Here is a 19,231-nt window from a genome sequence, read left to right as displayed (position 1 = left end):
TTCAAATCATATTCTACCATGAACCACGTTATTTTAGCGTTATAGAATGTTAATCCACGCCCCATAGAAATCACGCGCGTTCAGAAAATCTCAACCTGTCGCTGCAATTGCACAAATTTACCTCCCCGAAAGGAAAATATCGCTGCTTTTTAAACGAGTCGGTCGATTCGATTCCATGCGAACTATATTTAAAATCGGATCCCAGGGTGGCGCACGGTATCGACCAACGCAGTCACTCGCTCCCTCCCACTCTCCGTATCATCGCGCTAGACATTTATTTCGCGAGGCTTTTCGGATTTGACGGATTAGAGTCGAGCTTCTCGGTATCCCCAACGCTGCGACGATATTAATGCGCGTCGGCCGTGAACAGGGATGACCTGCACGCGGCCCAAAAGCTCGATATCGAACCCCTTGAAGAGGGCGGGTTTGGAGGTGAGAGAAAAAAAATGTTGCAGGCTACACCGCGTGAAGGAAGAGGGTAAAAATTACGGATAGATAAGGCCGCTAAAGGCGTCATTCGTTTACCACGAGACTGACAGCGACGATAAAGTTTCTTTCCCTCTAGAGTGGCTTAGTCCACCTCCTCCACGACGATCCACGACTCTTTATCGTCCGACTTAGGAAGACGGATGCTGCGGAAAACAAGGAACCTTCCAAGCAGAGTTGGTGATGTTGAGCAACGAAGCTAATTGGGAATGAAGCAAAATTTGTTGACAAAGGGGGTGGAAATTTCGGGAATCTGTGTGTCGACGATTAATATTGAACTTAAAATATAAGGCACAGCGAAACTATATTTTTTCGCCGTGGTTTTCTTTAAAACCGAAGGTTTTACAAGCTACTGTTTAGAATCAGTTCCAAGCAAAAATGTAAAAGCTTTGTCCCAAATGAAAATGTATAATAATCAGACATCGTTTCCTATTTCTTGCCACGTTTCAACGCCAAATATTCCCTGAAATTTCTCTGTAAGAATTTCCAAATTTCCAGCCTTTTCCGTATCCTAATTCCACCCTCGCGTTTCGAACGCACAATCTTTGCGCCGCATTCGTCTTCGCAAAAGCTTTGTAAAAATAAAAACAAACACGTTGGTCGATGATCGACACGCTGCGGCAAACAAAAGATGAAGGAAATCCAATTTCGCGTTGGTAGAAATTTATCGTAAAGTGCACTTGAAATTCGAGCGGCCTATCGCTCTTAAGAGGCTCACCGCTCGTTTCCGCGCGTGATCTGTCGCACGGAGTATCGCGTATCCACAGGTTGGTAATATCGACGTCGGTTTCCCACGAGAAATTTTATTTTTCTCTCTCTTTCTCTCTCTTTTTCTCTTTCTCTCTCTCTCTCTTTCATGTTTTTTACTCCGCGCGTGTGTGCTTTTTGTGTTCACGCCATTCGCGTTTATTTATTATCAGTCGGCCGACACGAACCACGGTCATCAATTCGGATTAACGCCGGCTCAACAGCAGTTTTCGAACCGCTGTCACTTTTCTCGTTACAGTTGTTGCCGGTGTCACGTTGTCGTTGGTATTGCCAGGGCCAGATATAGATTTATGAATCGACAAATCGGGCAAATTTGCCCTCGAGATGACCATCGCCGAATCTGTGAACAAGCGCGCGTTTTTTGTGATGGATCCCACAATGTTAGCGTACAATAAAAGATTCGGAAAAAGCGCGTCTGTTGTAATTTGTATTAGTACATTGTAACGCGTGAAATTGATAAGTTCCAACGAGTCACGATTTACGGGATTCAATAAAAGGTACGTTCGTATACGTAGAAATGAAGAAAGTTAGTATCTTAAATATATAAAAAGAAAAGGCTCGAAATGGGGTTAGATATTTCGTGCGTTACAACTTGACGATTTACAATGCAAACTCGATGTCAAGAAGGAACGGGTGAAACTCGCAAACGGATCGATTCACCTCGATAGAATTTCTGACGAAACGTCACAGAGAAAGGAAGAGAGGAGAGAATATTTCAGGAAATTACGCCTAAATTGCCACAGGATAAAGTTTAAACGGTTCGTCGACGGCGGCCAATATTCGGTAGCAAATCCGGGCAGCGCCTTCCGAAATTACAAATAAAACTCACGAAATCGTGACGCGATTGCCAGACACAGGGAAAAGCTTGCTACGAGAGAGAAGCAACAAGGAGAACAACCACGTGGAAAACAACAGACATCCGCATGTCGTCCCGTGAAATTGCATTCGACACATCCCTCTTTCTCTTTCATTTTATTCGCCTCGTCTTTTTCTTTTTTTTTTTTCTTTTTCCATTCAATAAAAGAAAGTAACAGTCGAAGCGCGCCAAAAGAAAGACGAGAAGGAGGTTGCCCGTTCCATTTGTGGATTTCACATTCTACCCTTCCTTGAACCATGCTTTCACCCTTTTTGCGGGGCGCGCGTGTCCCTGGCTTTCCCTTTTTCCGGCTTCTTCTCCCAGCCCAGGAAGGAAACTGCGGCCTGACCTTTTTCACGGTGTCCGGAAGAAAAGTAGCCGGATGACCGTACCACCACAGCACAAGGGGCGAAAAGAAAAGAGAAAGAAACGTGTAGCTATCCTCTCGCTCTTCCTACGCTCAGCCCCGCAAGCGGTGAAATATTTCCACGAGTTCGTAATTTATAGAATCGCTGCTGAAACGGCAGATCCAACGCCGGTGGAACAGCTTAAAATCCGGTCGACGTAATTGGATGAAGCCTCGACGTAACCTTTCACGTGATTGTGAACGGTGAATCCTTGGTAATTCTTCCTACCGTTTTCTACCACCTTTTTGCTCGCTCCTTCTTTCTACCATTCGATTCTGAAAACCTTCTTTCATTCTCACGAAGCGACGAATCACTCGGTCGGATTGTATCCTCCGTAGGATCTCGCGAAGCCTCGTCGAGATTTACGCCCGAGTCACATGCCCTTTTTCTCGGGGTATTTGTTCGTAGTTCGCGAGTTGAGTTCGCTTCACGCGTTTCTCAATGTCCTCGCGAGAAATCACTTGCGAGAAAGCGCTTTATCAATTAACAGGCTTTTCATCTGAAATATATTTTTAAATAATCTCTATATTGTTATAGATGAAACATGTCGACTGCGAGTGTTTATGCAAATTTACATTTTTACGGGGAAGCTCAAGGAAATGATGAGACTTAAATTGAAACTTGCTTCGCCTCCTGTCTACTGTATTAAATATATTGAAGTGAATCCCACTTCAAGGAAAACTGTACATCTTTTCTGAAGTTTAGTTTTCTTAGCCCTCGAAGTCATTGAGTATTGTTTAGAACTAAATCAATTTGAAGGGTCTCTTAGCCTCATAGTTTTCTAGGAACATGCCTTGCACAGATGATGCAACAGGGTACAGACTGGCCAGTTTACCGTAATTGTATAAATACCCATAGACCCATGGCTTCGAAGCTCTTTCGTAAAGTAACGCTACCAGCGTGCGGGTCTGGAGTAGCATACACATTATGCTTATGCTTAAACTTGCTTAAATATATTTTTCTATTTGGTTGTCCGAAAAATGTTTTTCTCTTACAGACACGTTTTTTACAACGACGCATCTTTATACAAACATGAAAATAATCTACTGAACGTTGTGATCTTTATTTTGATAGAACAAAATGGATCATATATAATTCGATATAATAATATAAAACGGAAAATATTGTGCATCTATTATTTCCTTATAAAACGAAAGAAACTTTTCGGACGACCTGATATTATACATTCATCCACGCATTTCCTCTGTCTTTCTCTTTATTATGAGATAAAACCTTAACAAAGTAAAAGGAAATTCGCTTTGAATGTTTCATATATATATTAGATTTAAACAGTAGATTCAACTACAATCAAACATACAATACACACTTATTATTCAAGTTATAGTACCGCGCCAGAATAATTTACTTATAATTCTCAGTGAGAATGGATTGTAAAATTCTTCCAAATAAAAAAAAAAATATGTATATCTCTGATCTTTAATTCCGTGTTTAAATTTCAATTTTCCATTAAGTTTCTCGAGGAAGATGAATGGAATAAACGATACTTAGTATGCTGGCTTGTAATTTGTTTGGCTACTAAGCCGTGTAACCGCATCAATTAATTACTCAGGATCAGCTGTGATATCGTTGCCGATAAGAGAAAACACAGAAAACTTTCTGGTGTAGCCTACAAACAAATAAACTCAACTGTAAAACAAGTGAATAACGCGGATAAATAGATTAACACGTTGACTGTCGCGATACCCATATTCGGGTGACAGCAAAGTTTCTGGTAGGGCCGCGTCACCCGTAGGCATTTGAAAAGATATTCTAGAGGAAATAATAAAACTATTAAATTGTTATAAAATAATACGAAAATGATTTATTAAAAAGATTATTTACTCGCATTATTAACGTGTGACCTGACAGAGATTTCAGTGAAAACACGTGTGAAAACACAGTCAACGTGTCAAGGACATAAATTAACAGAATAATTATGAACAATTGGATACACCGTAAAAATACGTAATACGTGCGAGACAATGAACTTTAGATTCGAAAAAAACCATCTCAGATACAACTGAATCTCGTCAGATCTGTAACTTGAATCCTCGACGCATTTGCTGATGGAATTTGTGAATTCCAAACGCGATATGGTTTAAACATACTTTCCCTACGCGATGGTGTCCCCGATTTATCTTAACTGCAAACAAAAGCAAAACTGGGACGTGACAAACGGGCGGATTAAAGTTTCTAAGTATTGTAAGCGTGTCAACGCGAAGATTTCATAAAGTAGAACGAAACGACAAAGGGCTTCGAGACGAGCGAGTTAACGTCGCTCGTTTAATTCAGCCACTTTTCCATTCTCCACCTTCTTCTACATTTACCATCTCTTGTAGGCAGAGGGCAGCCCGTTTATTTATCGCGGCAGGTTACCCGTGGCATAAACGCCGGATCAGTTTTACTCGGAAACTTGGCCGCGTTCGAAGAGCCGCGTTCAAACGAAATTGGATTTTCATTGCAAACAGAGGGACTCCAGTTAATTCGCTCGTTTCTTTGTCTCCACTCTGCTACGGAAACGACATTATGAAAACGAGGTGAAGGGGGTGGTAATCTGAAATATCGCGAGGCAAGAGGAAGTGAAACACTTGTCGCTTCTGGCTTGTTAATCTTCGCTCGAACGTAAGACGTTGCTATAATATCTCGTGGTATATTATTCGCCATCGATCGTGCGTGCTTTCGTTAATAGCGTTTGTTGAGAATTTCGGATCTTAATAGCCGAAATAATGGTATAGGAACACTAAATTTACACTTAGAATTTATATTAGAATAATTATATATTTATTTGATAAACGATTTCAAAGATATTCATCGATACACACTTGCACGCGTCTCAGCACTTTCTTCCATACCCGACTGTTAACCGACTGAACAGTTTACATTCATTTTCGAGGCGCACACACATACTTCCACACACTGATATTCACATACAAGTATCACTACTACGCATCTAACCTAGTCTAGCACATAAAATTATACATATCTCAATAGCGTTAATACGGTACACAGATGCTTGCCCGAGGATATACGCAAAGACTTAAAAATACCAACAATCAAAGAAGAAATCGATAGGTGCGCAGAAAAATGTAAGGAAAGAACGGCAAGACATCCAAACCAGCTGGCTGCTGAAGCGAGCAAAACTCTCATAGAGAGAAGATTAAAAAGAAAACACCTCACTCACCACACTAAAGAAATGAAATAGTCAAATAGTCGAAGATGGTATCCCGCTGGGGGTAGCCATCTACATGTTATTTAACAATTAAGTTAGAAAAATTTACCAAATATCCAGCCGGATAAATTGTAAAATACAGATTAAATAATAAAAAAGGATACTTGCCGATATTAATTCAATGTAGATACTAATTTGCCATTCCGTTTTCAATTTGGTTATTTTGGTTCAAGGCAATGCAACGGTAGAAAGATTGACTCGTTCTACTGATTGACTGTAACGAACGAGCTTCGACATAGGCAACCTTTTCATTTTAAAAATGGAATTTTCATCACCGGTGGCCATCTGCTTGAGAAAATTACGAAAAGCTATTCTACGAGGTCCGAAAAAATCGTTAAGCGACTCACCGTTCTATGGCTCTTGGATTTGATTTTTTATGGCACAGTATTTTTTTCTCTTTCTTTCTATTAACCCTTTCGCTTCGAGCGCCGCTTATAGGCGGCATCCACGAGATAACCTGCGGGTACAAGCGCCGCACGACCATGCGACGTCTCCTGGGTTCGACACCCCGTATATCCGGCATCCAAATGATGCATATACAAGTGCTATCTGTAGTGAATAATATATTTTTTCGTTATCAGCAGATCATCTTCTGTTGATTTTATTGACATATTGGATTAATCACTTCTTAGATTTGCTCATTGTTGAAACAACATCAAAACGTCCCTCGCAATATATTTAAACATCCAAACGATCGTATATTGTTTCATGTTAAAAAATCTATTAAATCCATTGAAAGTGAAACGATATTTCATATACGGTTCTTACAAGAATTATTGTTATTTAAGACTTAGGAAAACGTACATATACAGCAACCACACACGCGTTTTCGTTCAGTGACAGTACTTCGGCGGACTGGACTGCCTAAGCGAAAAAGTTAAGGCAGCAAAAGCACGGAAAATGCATTGACCAAATTTGATAAATAACTACCGCTCACATCAAACGACGATTTCTTTAAAAGTGACGCAAACTACCTATTGCAGAATTAGATTCGCAGAAAAATTTGATTTCGACTCGTTCGGAAAAGGAAACTGCAAGAGAAACATTTGCCTCGTCGCGGCTGATTGACTTTCCGGATGAAAAGAACCGGATAAAAAGGTGGATGAAAAACGGGAGAGGAAAGGGGTCGGTAAATAAGAGAACAATGAGGACCGGGAATCGAAAGGGACGGATTGAAAATGGAAAAAAGAAGGGACAGGATAGAGCGAAGGGAATACGGATCGGCAGAGAGTTACAGGTCAGACGCGAGAACCGTGCACGCCGCACCGTACCGCGCCGGTGTGAAAGATGGGGTTTCGATAATCGAACAGTGAACCGGATCAATTAAACCCCCTAGGGTGGGCATTAATTATCGAAGATGTCGTCGACAGTTTCCTATCGCACGTGCAATCCGTGAGCGCAATATTCGAGTTTCAGGATTTTCGTTTCTTCCATTGCCTAACTTCCATTTTCTCCGTCTATTCTCGCGATATTCCATTTTTTTTTCATCTTTTTATCCTCCTCGTACGAGATCCTTTTGATCGATTTGTGGAGTTGAAACGGTGAACGTTGTATATAAATGTCAGAATGCGAAGAGAAGGTATCCAGTAGAAAGTTGTTTCTGAAACTTTTGTGTGAAGTATCAGCATTCGACACTTTTACGGGTTCAGAAAGACAATAAACGACAAGGGATGCGTGTTGTTAATTATTTAAAAATTTATTTTCGTTTCTACTTTCGTACTTTTATCTACCCTGCGATGAGATTTACTCATTTACATTTACATTTCTTACTGAAAACAATCGTGATTATTATTTTATTAGCATTTGCATCGTTCTTAACGTTTCAGCTCCTCGTCTTTGTTATATCTCGCGAATGAGGAAACGCGATTTCGCGAAAATGATTTTATTCCGTCACGACGAATTCGAATAAATCGTAGCGAGAAAGTGAAAATGTGTATTAGATTAATCATCGTGAAATTACTCAAGCTCGAACCTTATCTCTGCGCTTCGTTATCCCGTTGTTACCGGCAATTTCATCAAGCCGTGAACGTAATTAAAAAGAAGGCACTTTTACCGTGGACAAACAGCGTCGATAACAGAGTTGTTATTAGCTTGTGAATTTTAAGCTTCGGCCAACGGACACGCTTTTATTTCCACGTGATAAAACTAAACAAGGGAATTACAGCGACAACTAAATTATACCATGGACTATAACGGGGCGGAAATTCGGAGAAATTCGTGTAAAAAGCGTAGTCGACTCACCTAAAAATATTAATAACGCTTATTGCGTGTAATACAGCGAGGAAAGGCGTTGTCGGATGTGATTTACCGAGGGATTTTATCGCTAATAACGTAGCCTGATTAACTCGAGGGCGCATACGGTAGCACAACACGGCTGCAACGGAATTATGAACACGTTCATCATCGTGTAGAATGTTCCGAATCGCTCCCCGGCTACAATCCCTTCGTTCTCTGTTCATTTCGAAGGGCAGTTACGCGTTTTATATCACGCGTGAAAAACTTTATTTCTCGCTTATCACCCGTTGAGCAACTTGTTACACGTGATGTCCAACGATGCACGACCCCAACACAAATTACCACGTTAACGATGTTACACACGTAGTGTGTAACCGAATTTACCAAGCTCCATTTTTAACGCTAAAATTCTCCACAGAGGGGAACAGATCAAGCGTTGTATGGCACTAAATCCTTTGAAAAAACTGCGCTCGTTCGTATCCTGTTCCTTGGTATTGTTCCTTGCGAAAATATTTTCTTCGTTGAAAACACTACGTTGTTTTCGCGACGCCACTCTTTGTTTGTGCAAATGACTGTGTTCATATCGTTTTTGCAAGTCTAAGTCGATCTTTTCTTATCTTTCGACCAAGACCAGAGATTAGATTTAACGTACAAACATTTACGTTTGTTGGAAACTGCGTTTTTACCTTACCTTTCTCCTTTCATGCAGTTTTCGTGCTTTTCATTATTTTGTTCTCCTTCCTGTCTTTCATTTTACAGTTTCTCGTTTTATATATCATGCGTTTTTAGAGATACACGTCTGTTCTTTGATCGTTGTTCTCCAATGAAATTCAACACATTTCACGTGTTTATCGTCGGATAAACTAGCAGGAAATTTTTCTTCAGAATGTTTTCTCGCAGAATCCTTTTCTGCTTAATTACACACCCTTTAACCGAGCTTTCATTTCTAAGAAAAATTCTCTCTCGTTATCCCACGAAACTCGTTTCAAAGTATTCTTTCTCTTTTTCCCAAACTTTTTTTCAACCGAGGGAAATTTTTAAAACGCTCGTTTCGCTCTTATCTGCGAGTAATTAACCAAATTGTTCGGGCAACCTTTTAAAATCGATGGAAAAACCTGCTAGGGTTCGAACCGTGATCACCTAGATGGAAAAGCAACCGTGATACTCTCTGCATTACAAAGCTTCCTGTCGTTGTACTTCATATTTTCTTATCTTCCTTTTACACTCGTTCTAGTTTACTATATTTTTCTACGATAAAATTTACAGTGCAACGTCAGCTCGATAATAAATCAAAGGTATGAATATGAGATATTTTTAATGCTTCCAAAACGAAGATTTTCGTCTGTGGAAGGGCTACTTTTTTTTATCAATTATTAATGATAGAAATACATTTTTTCTAATGCTTTCATAACGCACTGAAACGATTGATAGAAAACAATGCTTCGTTATCGATGATGATCTTTCTCTACCGATACACGATTCAGTAAATTTCTCAGTGTGCACGTAGAAGAAAATTAGGAAAACGAAGAAATGAACACGAAGATTAATCGAAGGTCTGTAGATTTATGGCAAACATATAAATGTCCAGAGTATTTTCTATTTATTAGTTTCTAAATATAAAAAGAACAAAGTCCTTTAGCAGCTATTATAATTGTCAACTCAAACGTTAATACATATTATAAAACTAGAATTTTAATAAGTTCATTACAATTCAAAAGGAGATATCAAGAATTGTAGATTTCGTATGAGTTTGAGTGTATGCGCATTCGATGCTTTAGTTTGGTAGGAAAACAGACCCAAAAGGGTCTGGGTGTATGGCTCTTTGTTTTCGCGAAATTACGTTCTTGGTGCAGAATTTCCTTACGTCTCAAATGTCATACGCAAAATTGTAAAAATATATGGAAACGTTATAATAAATAAAATGGCAATAAATAAAATAAAAGAATAATCAAATAAATCGAAATAAATTGAGAAAAATTAATATCGGAAAAGTACAAAATATTCGAAGAATTTACAAAAGCAAGATACAAAGAGAGACTTATCATCTCTCCTTGTCAGCATTAGAACGATAATCATCATGATAATGATAATGAAATATAAAAGAGTATTATTGATACGAAATTCTATTTCATCTTTGCTCTGTACATTTTTTGGAAAAACAAATCTCGTGAAAAAGAACAGGATTTTGTCCATCAGGAGTCTCGGGCCATCTTGCGACATTCTTCTACGTTTTAACATACAACCAAATAAACGAGACGGTAAAACAGGCAGATGATCAGCGAAAGAAGCGCTGGAAGCAAAAACCGATGAAGTGCGGTCTGGTCCGTAAATTTTTCACGATCTGCCCATCGACCATCGGGGAACGCTAGTCTGTCCCTTATCAAAAATGCAGCGTTTTTTCATTTTTAATCAAGATCTGCTTGGCTGAGCCCATTGCTGCATCAAATTTTAATTCGGCTTAAACGAATCAACCAATCGGAGAATCCCAACGATAGCTGATCCTGCTTTCGGTTTGTTCGAATTTTCGCTGCAATATGATTTTCAAAAATTCGTATCCTTCTTTCATTCGAATCACACCGTATCACTTGTCTCTTGTCGAATTTCACGCTTGTATCTTCCATTGTAAAGCATGTACGTATAAAGTATATCCTTCAAGATGTCAAAAGATACCGGCACATACTCGTATATCTGTGTCACGAATGAACATTGCTCGGTGTACGAAAGACTTCGCCGACTTTTGAAAATCTTCATTTGTTCAAAACTGTACTATATACGTGATCATAGCATTAAATTTGTTTTAAGAGACGCCAATACGGTTCGAACAGGAAAATATAGTATTTCGTTTGACAAAGATAACTTGAACACGAATGTCCCATGCATGCGTTCCATTTTTCTTAGACAATTACAAAATGGTTACCTTTCTATGATCTCAACAGACTCGTTTCTGATGACACAATAAGCTTCATCGTGTTCTTCAACTTTAAAAACCGTGAAACTCAACGTGGTATTGTCCCCGGGCGGACCTAATCTCGGTAACCCGATCATCGATCCGTTTATTTCACCGCGGAGAAGGCGAGACCCGACTTTTCCGAAAGTTTCCCGGACGTTGAGCGGCGGTCGATGCTGTCTCGTGTCCACTTTCAACCGTCTTTGGCCAAAAAACGAAGAAAACCGGCGGAAGCGGTAGGAGAAAGAGAGAAGAGAGGGTTGGCTGAGAAAGAGGTGAAAGAAAAGGGGTTGGTCGGGGGTGGAAAATGGAGCACCGAAAAGCTATTTCCGGTCGAGGAAGTCCGTATCGGGCCCACGGAGGTACGAAATGACCGACTTAAGGAAGTTTTACTGCGAGACAAACCGGAAGTGATTCGGCTACGACCGAAACACTTCTTCCTCCTCGTCTTCACAAGGGTAGAGAAGAAAGTTTACCCCTTCCAAGTTGCAAACGGCTTCTGCTTCGTCCCTTTTGGCCGGGATTACAGGCCTCGGACGAACATCCATTCTCGTTTAACGCCTTTATTTACCATCCGTTGCTTTTCCGTTTATCCCCGTCACCCCTCGCCACCCTATTTTCTTCTTTTCTTTTCTACCCACCCGCGCCGGTACCCGTTCTATATTTCTCCTTGGACTTCTTAGCTTTGCGTTACGCCCGGTTGTTCGTTTTCCCTCTGTCCTATTTCTGCTGCTTCTGTTTCTTCGTTGACACTCGATTATCGTAGCTGAAGAGCAATCGCTTGGTTCTTCTTCTTCGCGCTTTCCCCTCGTCTTCTTTTTATTCTAGTTCGCCTTCGTTTCGCTGTTTGTTCGACTGACTGCTTAATTATTTCAATGACTCCCTCGAAGCTCTCTACTGGAGTGCGCTCCGGCGGCATTCAGTCGATTTTTAGCTGTAATAATCGTCGACGAACGGGACTGCGAAGGTTGTTGTTTCATAAGTTAAGTCGTCGACCAGCCAGAATTAATTCACTTCTCCCATCTCCTCGACGTGATAATTCATTTATTCATGGATTCTTTGATATCTTTTAATACGTTCTTTTGCCTCCGTTGAAAACAAAAATTGTATGATATTTATATTTGGAGATTGGTGATCTCTGGCAGAATGAAGTGCAAAGGATACTTTACAGTCTTTGACGCGATTTAACAGCAATATTTACGCGGTACTGCTTTCTTCCCACATCAACTTCGCTTTGATTATCGAGCCGATCGATTAACACCAAAACTAGCGATAGTTAACACGAAGTTATTTCTGCCAAAACCAGTCAAAATGACTGGTCTTTAAAAAATACCTAATAATAGAATATTTTTATATTTATTAATTTATTACTTTCTTATAGAAGGAATTCCATGTTACATTTTTGGTATTATTAACCCATCTGGGACCATGATCCCTAAACGTGACTTGACAAATTTATAAAATTGTAGAACCAGTCATTTTGACTGCTGTGGTATTTCTAGTGTTAGCATCTAGCGATCTAGCGATCGATCCGGAATTTTCCTGATATCCGATATCATCATATCGAATGATACGCAGTAAAAAATTTGAGAAACATGTGGGTAGTTGTACAAAGCGAGGAAACTGGTTAATTCGATAAACAGATTGCAGGATTCTTTTACACTTTGACAAGTACCAGTCATTTTGACTGACGTTGGTATAAGTAGCCTTGATACAAAATTATTTTAAGTTTGAATACATAGAAAACAAAATAAAATTCATTATATCATTCTTTTAATTATCGTCATTACGTCAGCGTGGAAAAAAATATAACATGAAGTAGGAATTTTAGAATAAAATTATTGTAAAACCAGTCAATTTGACTGGTGTGGTAGTTCTAATGTTAATGCCAAACGTATTTCCGCTTATCGCACAAAGAACCCAATTATAAATGCGCGTGATAGCAAGCCGCATATGGATCTCGCGATGTTCACTGTCACAGGAAGAATTATTCATTTATTGTAATTAATACCAGTTATTATGCATTCCGGAAAAATCAAGCGAACCGACAACTGAAATCACAGTTTCCATCCAGCCAAAAACCACCCCCTACCCTCCATTATCGCGCTGATCGTAGTTACCGGAGCCGGGGACGATCGATGTCGATTGAAACGCGAGATCACGAGCCGAACCGTCGTTTGTTATTCACGATTCGTCGCAGCCATCCGCGATGCACGCGACGCAGCGTAATGCGTTCTGCCGCGTCTCGCGTGATTCCGAATCTCGCGGAAACTTTTCCCTTTCAGAGGCATTGACTATCAGAAGTGGGGAACGTTTCCGGGGCCAGGGAAACCCCGTCGAACGCGATCCGGGAGGAACGCCCGACCCGGGATTACACCCGGAGGAACTCATACGTTATTCGACGTGCGCACCGCTACTCTGTATAACGGGTGAACGCGAATAACCCATCCTTTCCGCACTGGTGAATCCGATAGCGTGACGTAACGAGTGGATCGTGAAGGTTTCGAGATCCAGTTTTATTTCTGTGGATAAAAGAATTGGAGAGAAGTTGGATGTTCGTTGAAAAAGACTATTGGAAAGTATTTAGGAAAGTTATAATACTGGTTTTTGGGGGAATTACAGATGTTCGAAGGTAAAGCGTAATTGTTACATGATATTTTAAACGACAGAATTAACTGTTCTGGTCTAGCGATAGGCAAATTAACTTTAACTCTTTGCGCTTCTATGTCGAGTGTGACTCGACGTCAGTTTTTATCTCAGGAGTTTCTTTGTCGAGTTCCACTCGACGTTCTTTCAGTCCTATTTTTTTTTTGTAAAACGTGCGAAAGAAAACCAGGGTTGCATCCTGGACATTGTTTCAAGATACATCATACACTTAAAAATTACAAAATACAACAATAGTGTGAATAAAACTGGTATTTAAGTGAATTTCTTTCTTCCTTCATTTATTTAAATTGTCTTATTTTTTGGTTAAAGTAAATTTCAAATAAAACGCTTAAAAGCGTTGAGAGCTGCTGGTAACGAAATTGAAATAAAATTCAAAGTGCAAAGGGTTAATATTCCTTCTCAAGTCAAAACTCGATAATAGTAACGTCATCGGTAGAATCTGTAACACTGCTAACAAATACACCGGCTAATTTGCCTTCTTTCACGAAGTAGAAGTCAAAGTATAAGAAAATTATATTGGTGAACTGATACAAAATTTTTCTGTCTTTGTGCGACACTGATATCACATGTCGTACATTGATTGTCATATTGTACTGTCGTTCAAGTAAAATTTTGCGAAAATTTACATAGTATTTTATCATGTTATTGTAAAAATGGTGTCCATCCGTTAACGAATAATTAATTTATTATTATTCTTATTATCGAATCGCCGATTGTATTTTCGTCGAGTCGTAAGTAAACACAGTTTTGAGGATCGATTTCTGTATACATACTGTATATGGTGTTGGTGAGATTAAAACGAAACTCGAATTACCGAAAGATGTAGTTTCCGGAAAATTAGAAATTTTTAAATATAGAGTGGCGTTGTTTAAATTACGACTGTAATATAGTTGACTATAATACTTGAAAATTCCTTGATTTTACGGAATAATTTCTCTATTTTATGAACATGATTGACATTATCCGATGAAATGTAGAATACCAGATAAGATATACCAAAATTCGCATTTAAAGTGGCATTCAAATTTTACAATAAAACGATCGTCCCTTGCGGTTTGAAATTTTCTGCAACTCGACGACATCGATGACACGCAATTCTCTCCGTGGTGTCCATTTCTTCAAAGCAAAGCATTATGCGAATCGCCTTTTTTCCACCTCTTCTCGCCGCATACCCATTTTGACCGGCATATTTTTTACCAACGTCCTCCCGAAAAATCTATAAATCTAACGAACGCGAGCTCCGCATACGTCAGAACCATTCGTCAGCGGACAGATTGCAGAGCACGGGGGGTTTGAAGAGAGCCTCTCCGGTGTCAGTCGGCTCCGTGCCACGCGCAATAAAGCCGCGAGCGATTTTTACGACGTAGGGTGGATCGCACGAGGTAATTTACCCTGCAAGGTAGTTCACGCCGCACTGAATTCGCGTGTTCATAAAAAAATTTCGCTTACGTTGAATTCAACCCTGTGCTGTTCGATCTCGAACCGGGGGTGCTTCTAAATTTGCAACGATACCGATGAAATTTCCTCTTTATCCCTTACCGGTTCTTTCGATTACCATCTGTTTCCCTAAATAAAGAACTTAATGATACAGTAATAAACGAAAGGGAACGAGCGAAATGAAAAGAAGAAGGATGTTTTTTCGACCAGTCGTGGAAAGACGCGATCGCGAGGAAGCGCGTCAACGGGAGTCGTAAATTCCCCTTACCATTAGACAATCAACGCCACGAACGATCGACCCCCTATTTCAATTAGGATAATAGAGGTGGTTTAATTAGTATAACACTTAATTAACAGTTCAAAGATAGTATATGTAGTATCATGGACAAAAGGCCTAAGAGATATCGGGTAAACCATAAACAATGTCGCGAGAGCCTTCAATTGAATAGTTTCGTCGGTCCTTCAATTGAATAGTTTCGTAGAAAAAGCCTACGTGACTCTGGCCACGAGCGGTTGCAGAACACGTGCGTGGTGGGCCTAAGAAAAGACAAAGGGATGCTGGAACAGTCAGTGTCGGTGGAGAAGCCAGAGGGTATGAATCGAGAAATCAGAGAGTGCGAGTTGGGTTGTCGAGAGAGTGTGGTCCGCGTGAGAGAGAGAGAGCGTTGGATCCCTGGTGACGAGAGTTGCAAATTAACTATCGAGTTGTCTAAATTATAGTACGTTATTGTGATTAGTTCATGTTAGACAACCATCGTTTTCTGTTTAATCAATATCTGTACAATCCATTCATTGTAATTAAATCATAATTATATTTACGATACTACATATATATTTCCAACAACTTTGTAGAAAAGATAGTTACGCTGGTGCGTAAGGTATAAGTTAAGTAGGTGACTGATTGAGAGGTGAAACCCGGTAAAGAGATGTTGACTGTTGTAAAGTCGATGAACCAGTGCAGATATGTTGACCGATCTGTAGTCGTAGATCTGGTGAAGTCCGGTGACGATGCTGTTACAAAGGAAAACTCTTGTTCGGTGGTGATCGCCCCACCACTGGTCGCTTGCGAGTGGAATCCTGGGAAACATGGAAAAACTCAATTTTTACCTGATGGAGCAATAACCATAAGGAACCTGTTGACTCGAAGATGTTTTATGCTAATTGACGGACTTAACGGTAAACCAAAAAGCTTCGATTTATGACAGTTTCTTAGGATTATTGCGGTCCGCTTAATTCTATGTGCACAGCTGATAGCCGCCTCGAGCGTAAAGAGTCACCGAACGTAAGAAAGGGCGTATCTTATTCTGCAGAGAGAAGAAGCGAGAAGAAGAAATTTGAGATTTCATTTTCGAATTTCGAATTTTATGCTTGCAGATTGGTGTCGTCACCAGCGAGACAGAACGAGGCAGGAAGTAGCAGTAGCGGTGCGACGCAGCACGCGGCCACGTTCGCGGTGCGAGTGGGCACGATCGACGGCGTCGTGACGCATCATCTTCGAGCCGAGACGCGAAGGGATTTAGCTGCCTGGGCCAGGGCGATCGTTCAGGGTTGCCACGCGGCCGCTCACTCGTTACGTGAATATACTGTTCGTGAGTAATCTTTTGTTCGTAACTCAAGCGAAATAAAAGTCACGGTCGGATACGTCTCTTGCATACGTCGTGATTTACTGACGAAATTTGCAGACTAGAGAAGCGTTAAAAATATTTATTGTTTATCTTGTAAATAGGAATAAGAAAATAATGTATATAATGTAATTTTTAAAACAACGAATTGAAATTATTAGAAATCGCGTTTTCATCCTTTCGTTTCATCGTTTTCATCGGGCAATTTCCTCTTTTTCTTTCTTTACGGTTTACGACTGGCTGATGTTGTTTGGTCTAGCTCGATTTCATCGGATTATTTTTTATTTTGCGATCGATTCGCTGTTGTTTAATTTAGCTCGGTTTTATTAAAGCACTTCATTGTTTGGCATCGACGCGATTCAGATGACTTTCACTATAGACGGTGACATGGTTTTATTGCAGGATTGTTCTCTCTCAATTGCGACTGGTGCTATGTAATTTAGCTTGGCTGTGTCAAAGAATTCTTATTTCGCTCGCAATCCGCCCGACTACTTTTGTATTCTCGTTTCGTATATCCACTATCCAGAAAAAATTTTGAAATTTTGGTGCCGAGGTGCACTACTAATCTCGTTTTTAATTGGAAAAATTAATTACGCTAATATTTCTTCCTGTCAAATTCTTGCATTCCGGGAAACGCCTTGCGATTCTAAATTTTTCGTCTCTAACGTGCACTGGCGCTAGATAAAATTCTAATTATCAATCTCGCCTTTTGTTTGTCCAAAGGATGCACGTGGCAAGGAAAGGCCTGTCAGCTGGTCGTGAACCACGAAGACGGTTTCGCGTTGTACGCAGCTGGAACCAGAGGCGTAGGAGGTAACGGAGTGAGTCCAAGCTCGTCTCCGACTCCTCTCTGGAGAAGGTCCTTTGATAAACTGAAGATGTCAGCGGACGACGGGGCGCGTCTACTGTGGCTCGACTTTGGCGGCGAGGATGGCGAGATTGTGAGTGAAAATTGAGAGACAGAAAATTTGCTTATTATTAAGTTCTCTAAAATTTCTGCTCTATCAAGTTCCTTAAAAATCCGATATCACTCTGACATTCGCTTAAGAATGACATTCCACGTAAAAATCGTAGAGCGAAGTCCATTTCTGGAGACTTTATCGTGTCGAAGTTACTCGAGGAATAAAAAAACCATTTTAATAGAATCTTATCGGAAAGGGGAAGAATCCGTGAGATTAAAAAATAGTCGATAAATCTTTGAAAGTCTGTAGAAATAATCTAGCATAGACGATCTTCTGGTAATTTTCCACTTCTTCCGTTTTTCCACCTAGCGCCGCTTCGAATGAACTTGAGCAACAGCGCAGCACACGACGTTACAAGATGACGAAGTATTGAATTTTCGAATCGTCCCCATCTAAAAAGCTAAGAAACGTAACTTATCATATTTCTCCCTTGCACTCTTCCTGCAATCTCATCCTAAAGGACGATTATTCGTGTTTTAATGTTACCACGATTTTCTTACGAGCTTCCACGAACGAAAGAGAATTAACGGGGAATATATCTAGCTGGAGCTGACGTGTTCGATAATAACGCGACGCGTTTCGTCTCGCGATCGGGAGGAAGAATTTCATTGTGCAACGAGAAAAAGAAGGCTTCCTTTCTGCCGTCGGCCATGGTATTGAGAATTTTAATTGACTCCACCTAGACTATCGAGATTATTATCTTGGACGAGAGGCGGAGATATCGTGAAAAAGAGGACTGTGCACCGAGTAATCCCATTGTGCTCGTCACTTTGAAAGAGCCCTTGATGCCGGAGCACGATACCGTAGAATACGTATTTTACATCTTTCCCAAACACCGTCGTCCGGTTCTCTCCCGCTGTTCAATGGCCATTCATAACGCTCCGGCTCTCTGGAAGCCAGGAGGATGGGTGTCACGGGGGTTGGGCGTGGGCCAGGGGGGGGCGGAGGGTGAGAAAAAGCATCGAGGTAGAATTTCCCGCGACAGACGTCACGATGGAAAAATTATTCCGCTCTCGAGCTGCCTCTGAAGCGAAACCGCAAATGGAGAATCCTCCGGATCGTTTCTCCTTGGAATTTTTTATTAAGCGACCGATCGGCCGCCATCTCCTCCCGCGCCCGGAAGAAACAATAACCCGTCGATTGGTTCTATTTTCAATTTGACGTGGAAGGTCGCGAGACTAAATAAACCTTTCATTGTCTATATCGATCGTGATAAAGTAGATGATGTAATTTTTGTCGAATGGACCGAAAGAAACGAAAAGAACGTCGATATTGTCGTGAAAAAGATCCTATTACAAATCCCTAGAATCAGGCTTTGACTGAGATATCAATTTGTAAAATAAAAAGAAAACGGTGAATTATTGGTTTAGTTGAACTAGATGCTCATCTAGGAGAGACAATTTAGGACTGCTCTTCCTTTTCATTTGTTTTGTTAATTGATGCTATACTTGAACGTACAGTTATCGCAATTTATTTAAGGATGATCGATTCCCAAAATTCCAGGAGCTGGACCTCGAGAGCTGTCCCAAGCCGATCGTGTTCGTCCTCCACAACTTTCTCTCGGCGAAGATTCACCGGCTTGGCCTGAGCGCATAGGGGTACGAGGGGGCCCCCA

General features: G+C 40.5%; 1 protein-coding gene across 2 annotated transcripts in view; it reads left to right on the top strand.

Annotated features, from left to right (window-relative positions):
* Nucleotides 1-19,231, top strand: part of LOC100746694 (beta-1-syntrophin) — a 360,690-nt gene that overhangs the window by 337,384 nt on the left and 4,075 nt on the right. For both annotated transcript variants that reach the window (XM_012385063.3, XM_024367201.2), the window contains exons 6-8: nt 16,407-16,621; nt 17,378-17,595; nt 19,120-19,221. In XM_012385063.3, the coding sequence (XP_012240486.1) occupies nt 16,407-16,621; nt 17,378-17,595; nt 19,120-19,212 (526 nt within the window). In that variant the 3' untranslated portion in view covers nt 19,213-19,221. The remainder of the gene's footprint in view (nt 1-16,406; nt 16,622-17,377; nt 17,596-19,119; nt 19,222-19,231) is intronic.

The sequence above is a fragment of the Bombus impatiens genome, unplaced genomic scaffold (assembly GCF_000188095.3).
Source record: "Bombus impatiens unplaced genomic scaffold, BIMP_2.2 scf_0317, whole genome shotgun sequence".
NCBI classification, from domain to species: domain Eukaryota; kingdom Metazoa; phylum Arthropoda; class Insecta; order Hymenoptera; family Apidae; genus Bombus; species Bombus impatiens.
Note: the sequence above shows the minus strand (reverse complement) of the source record. Positions and strands in the feature narration are given on the sequence as shown.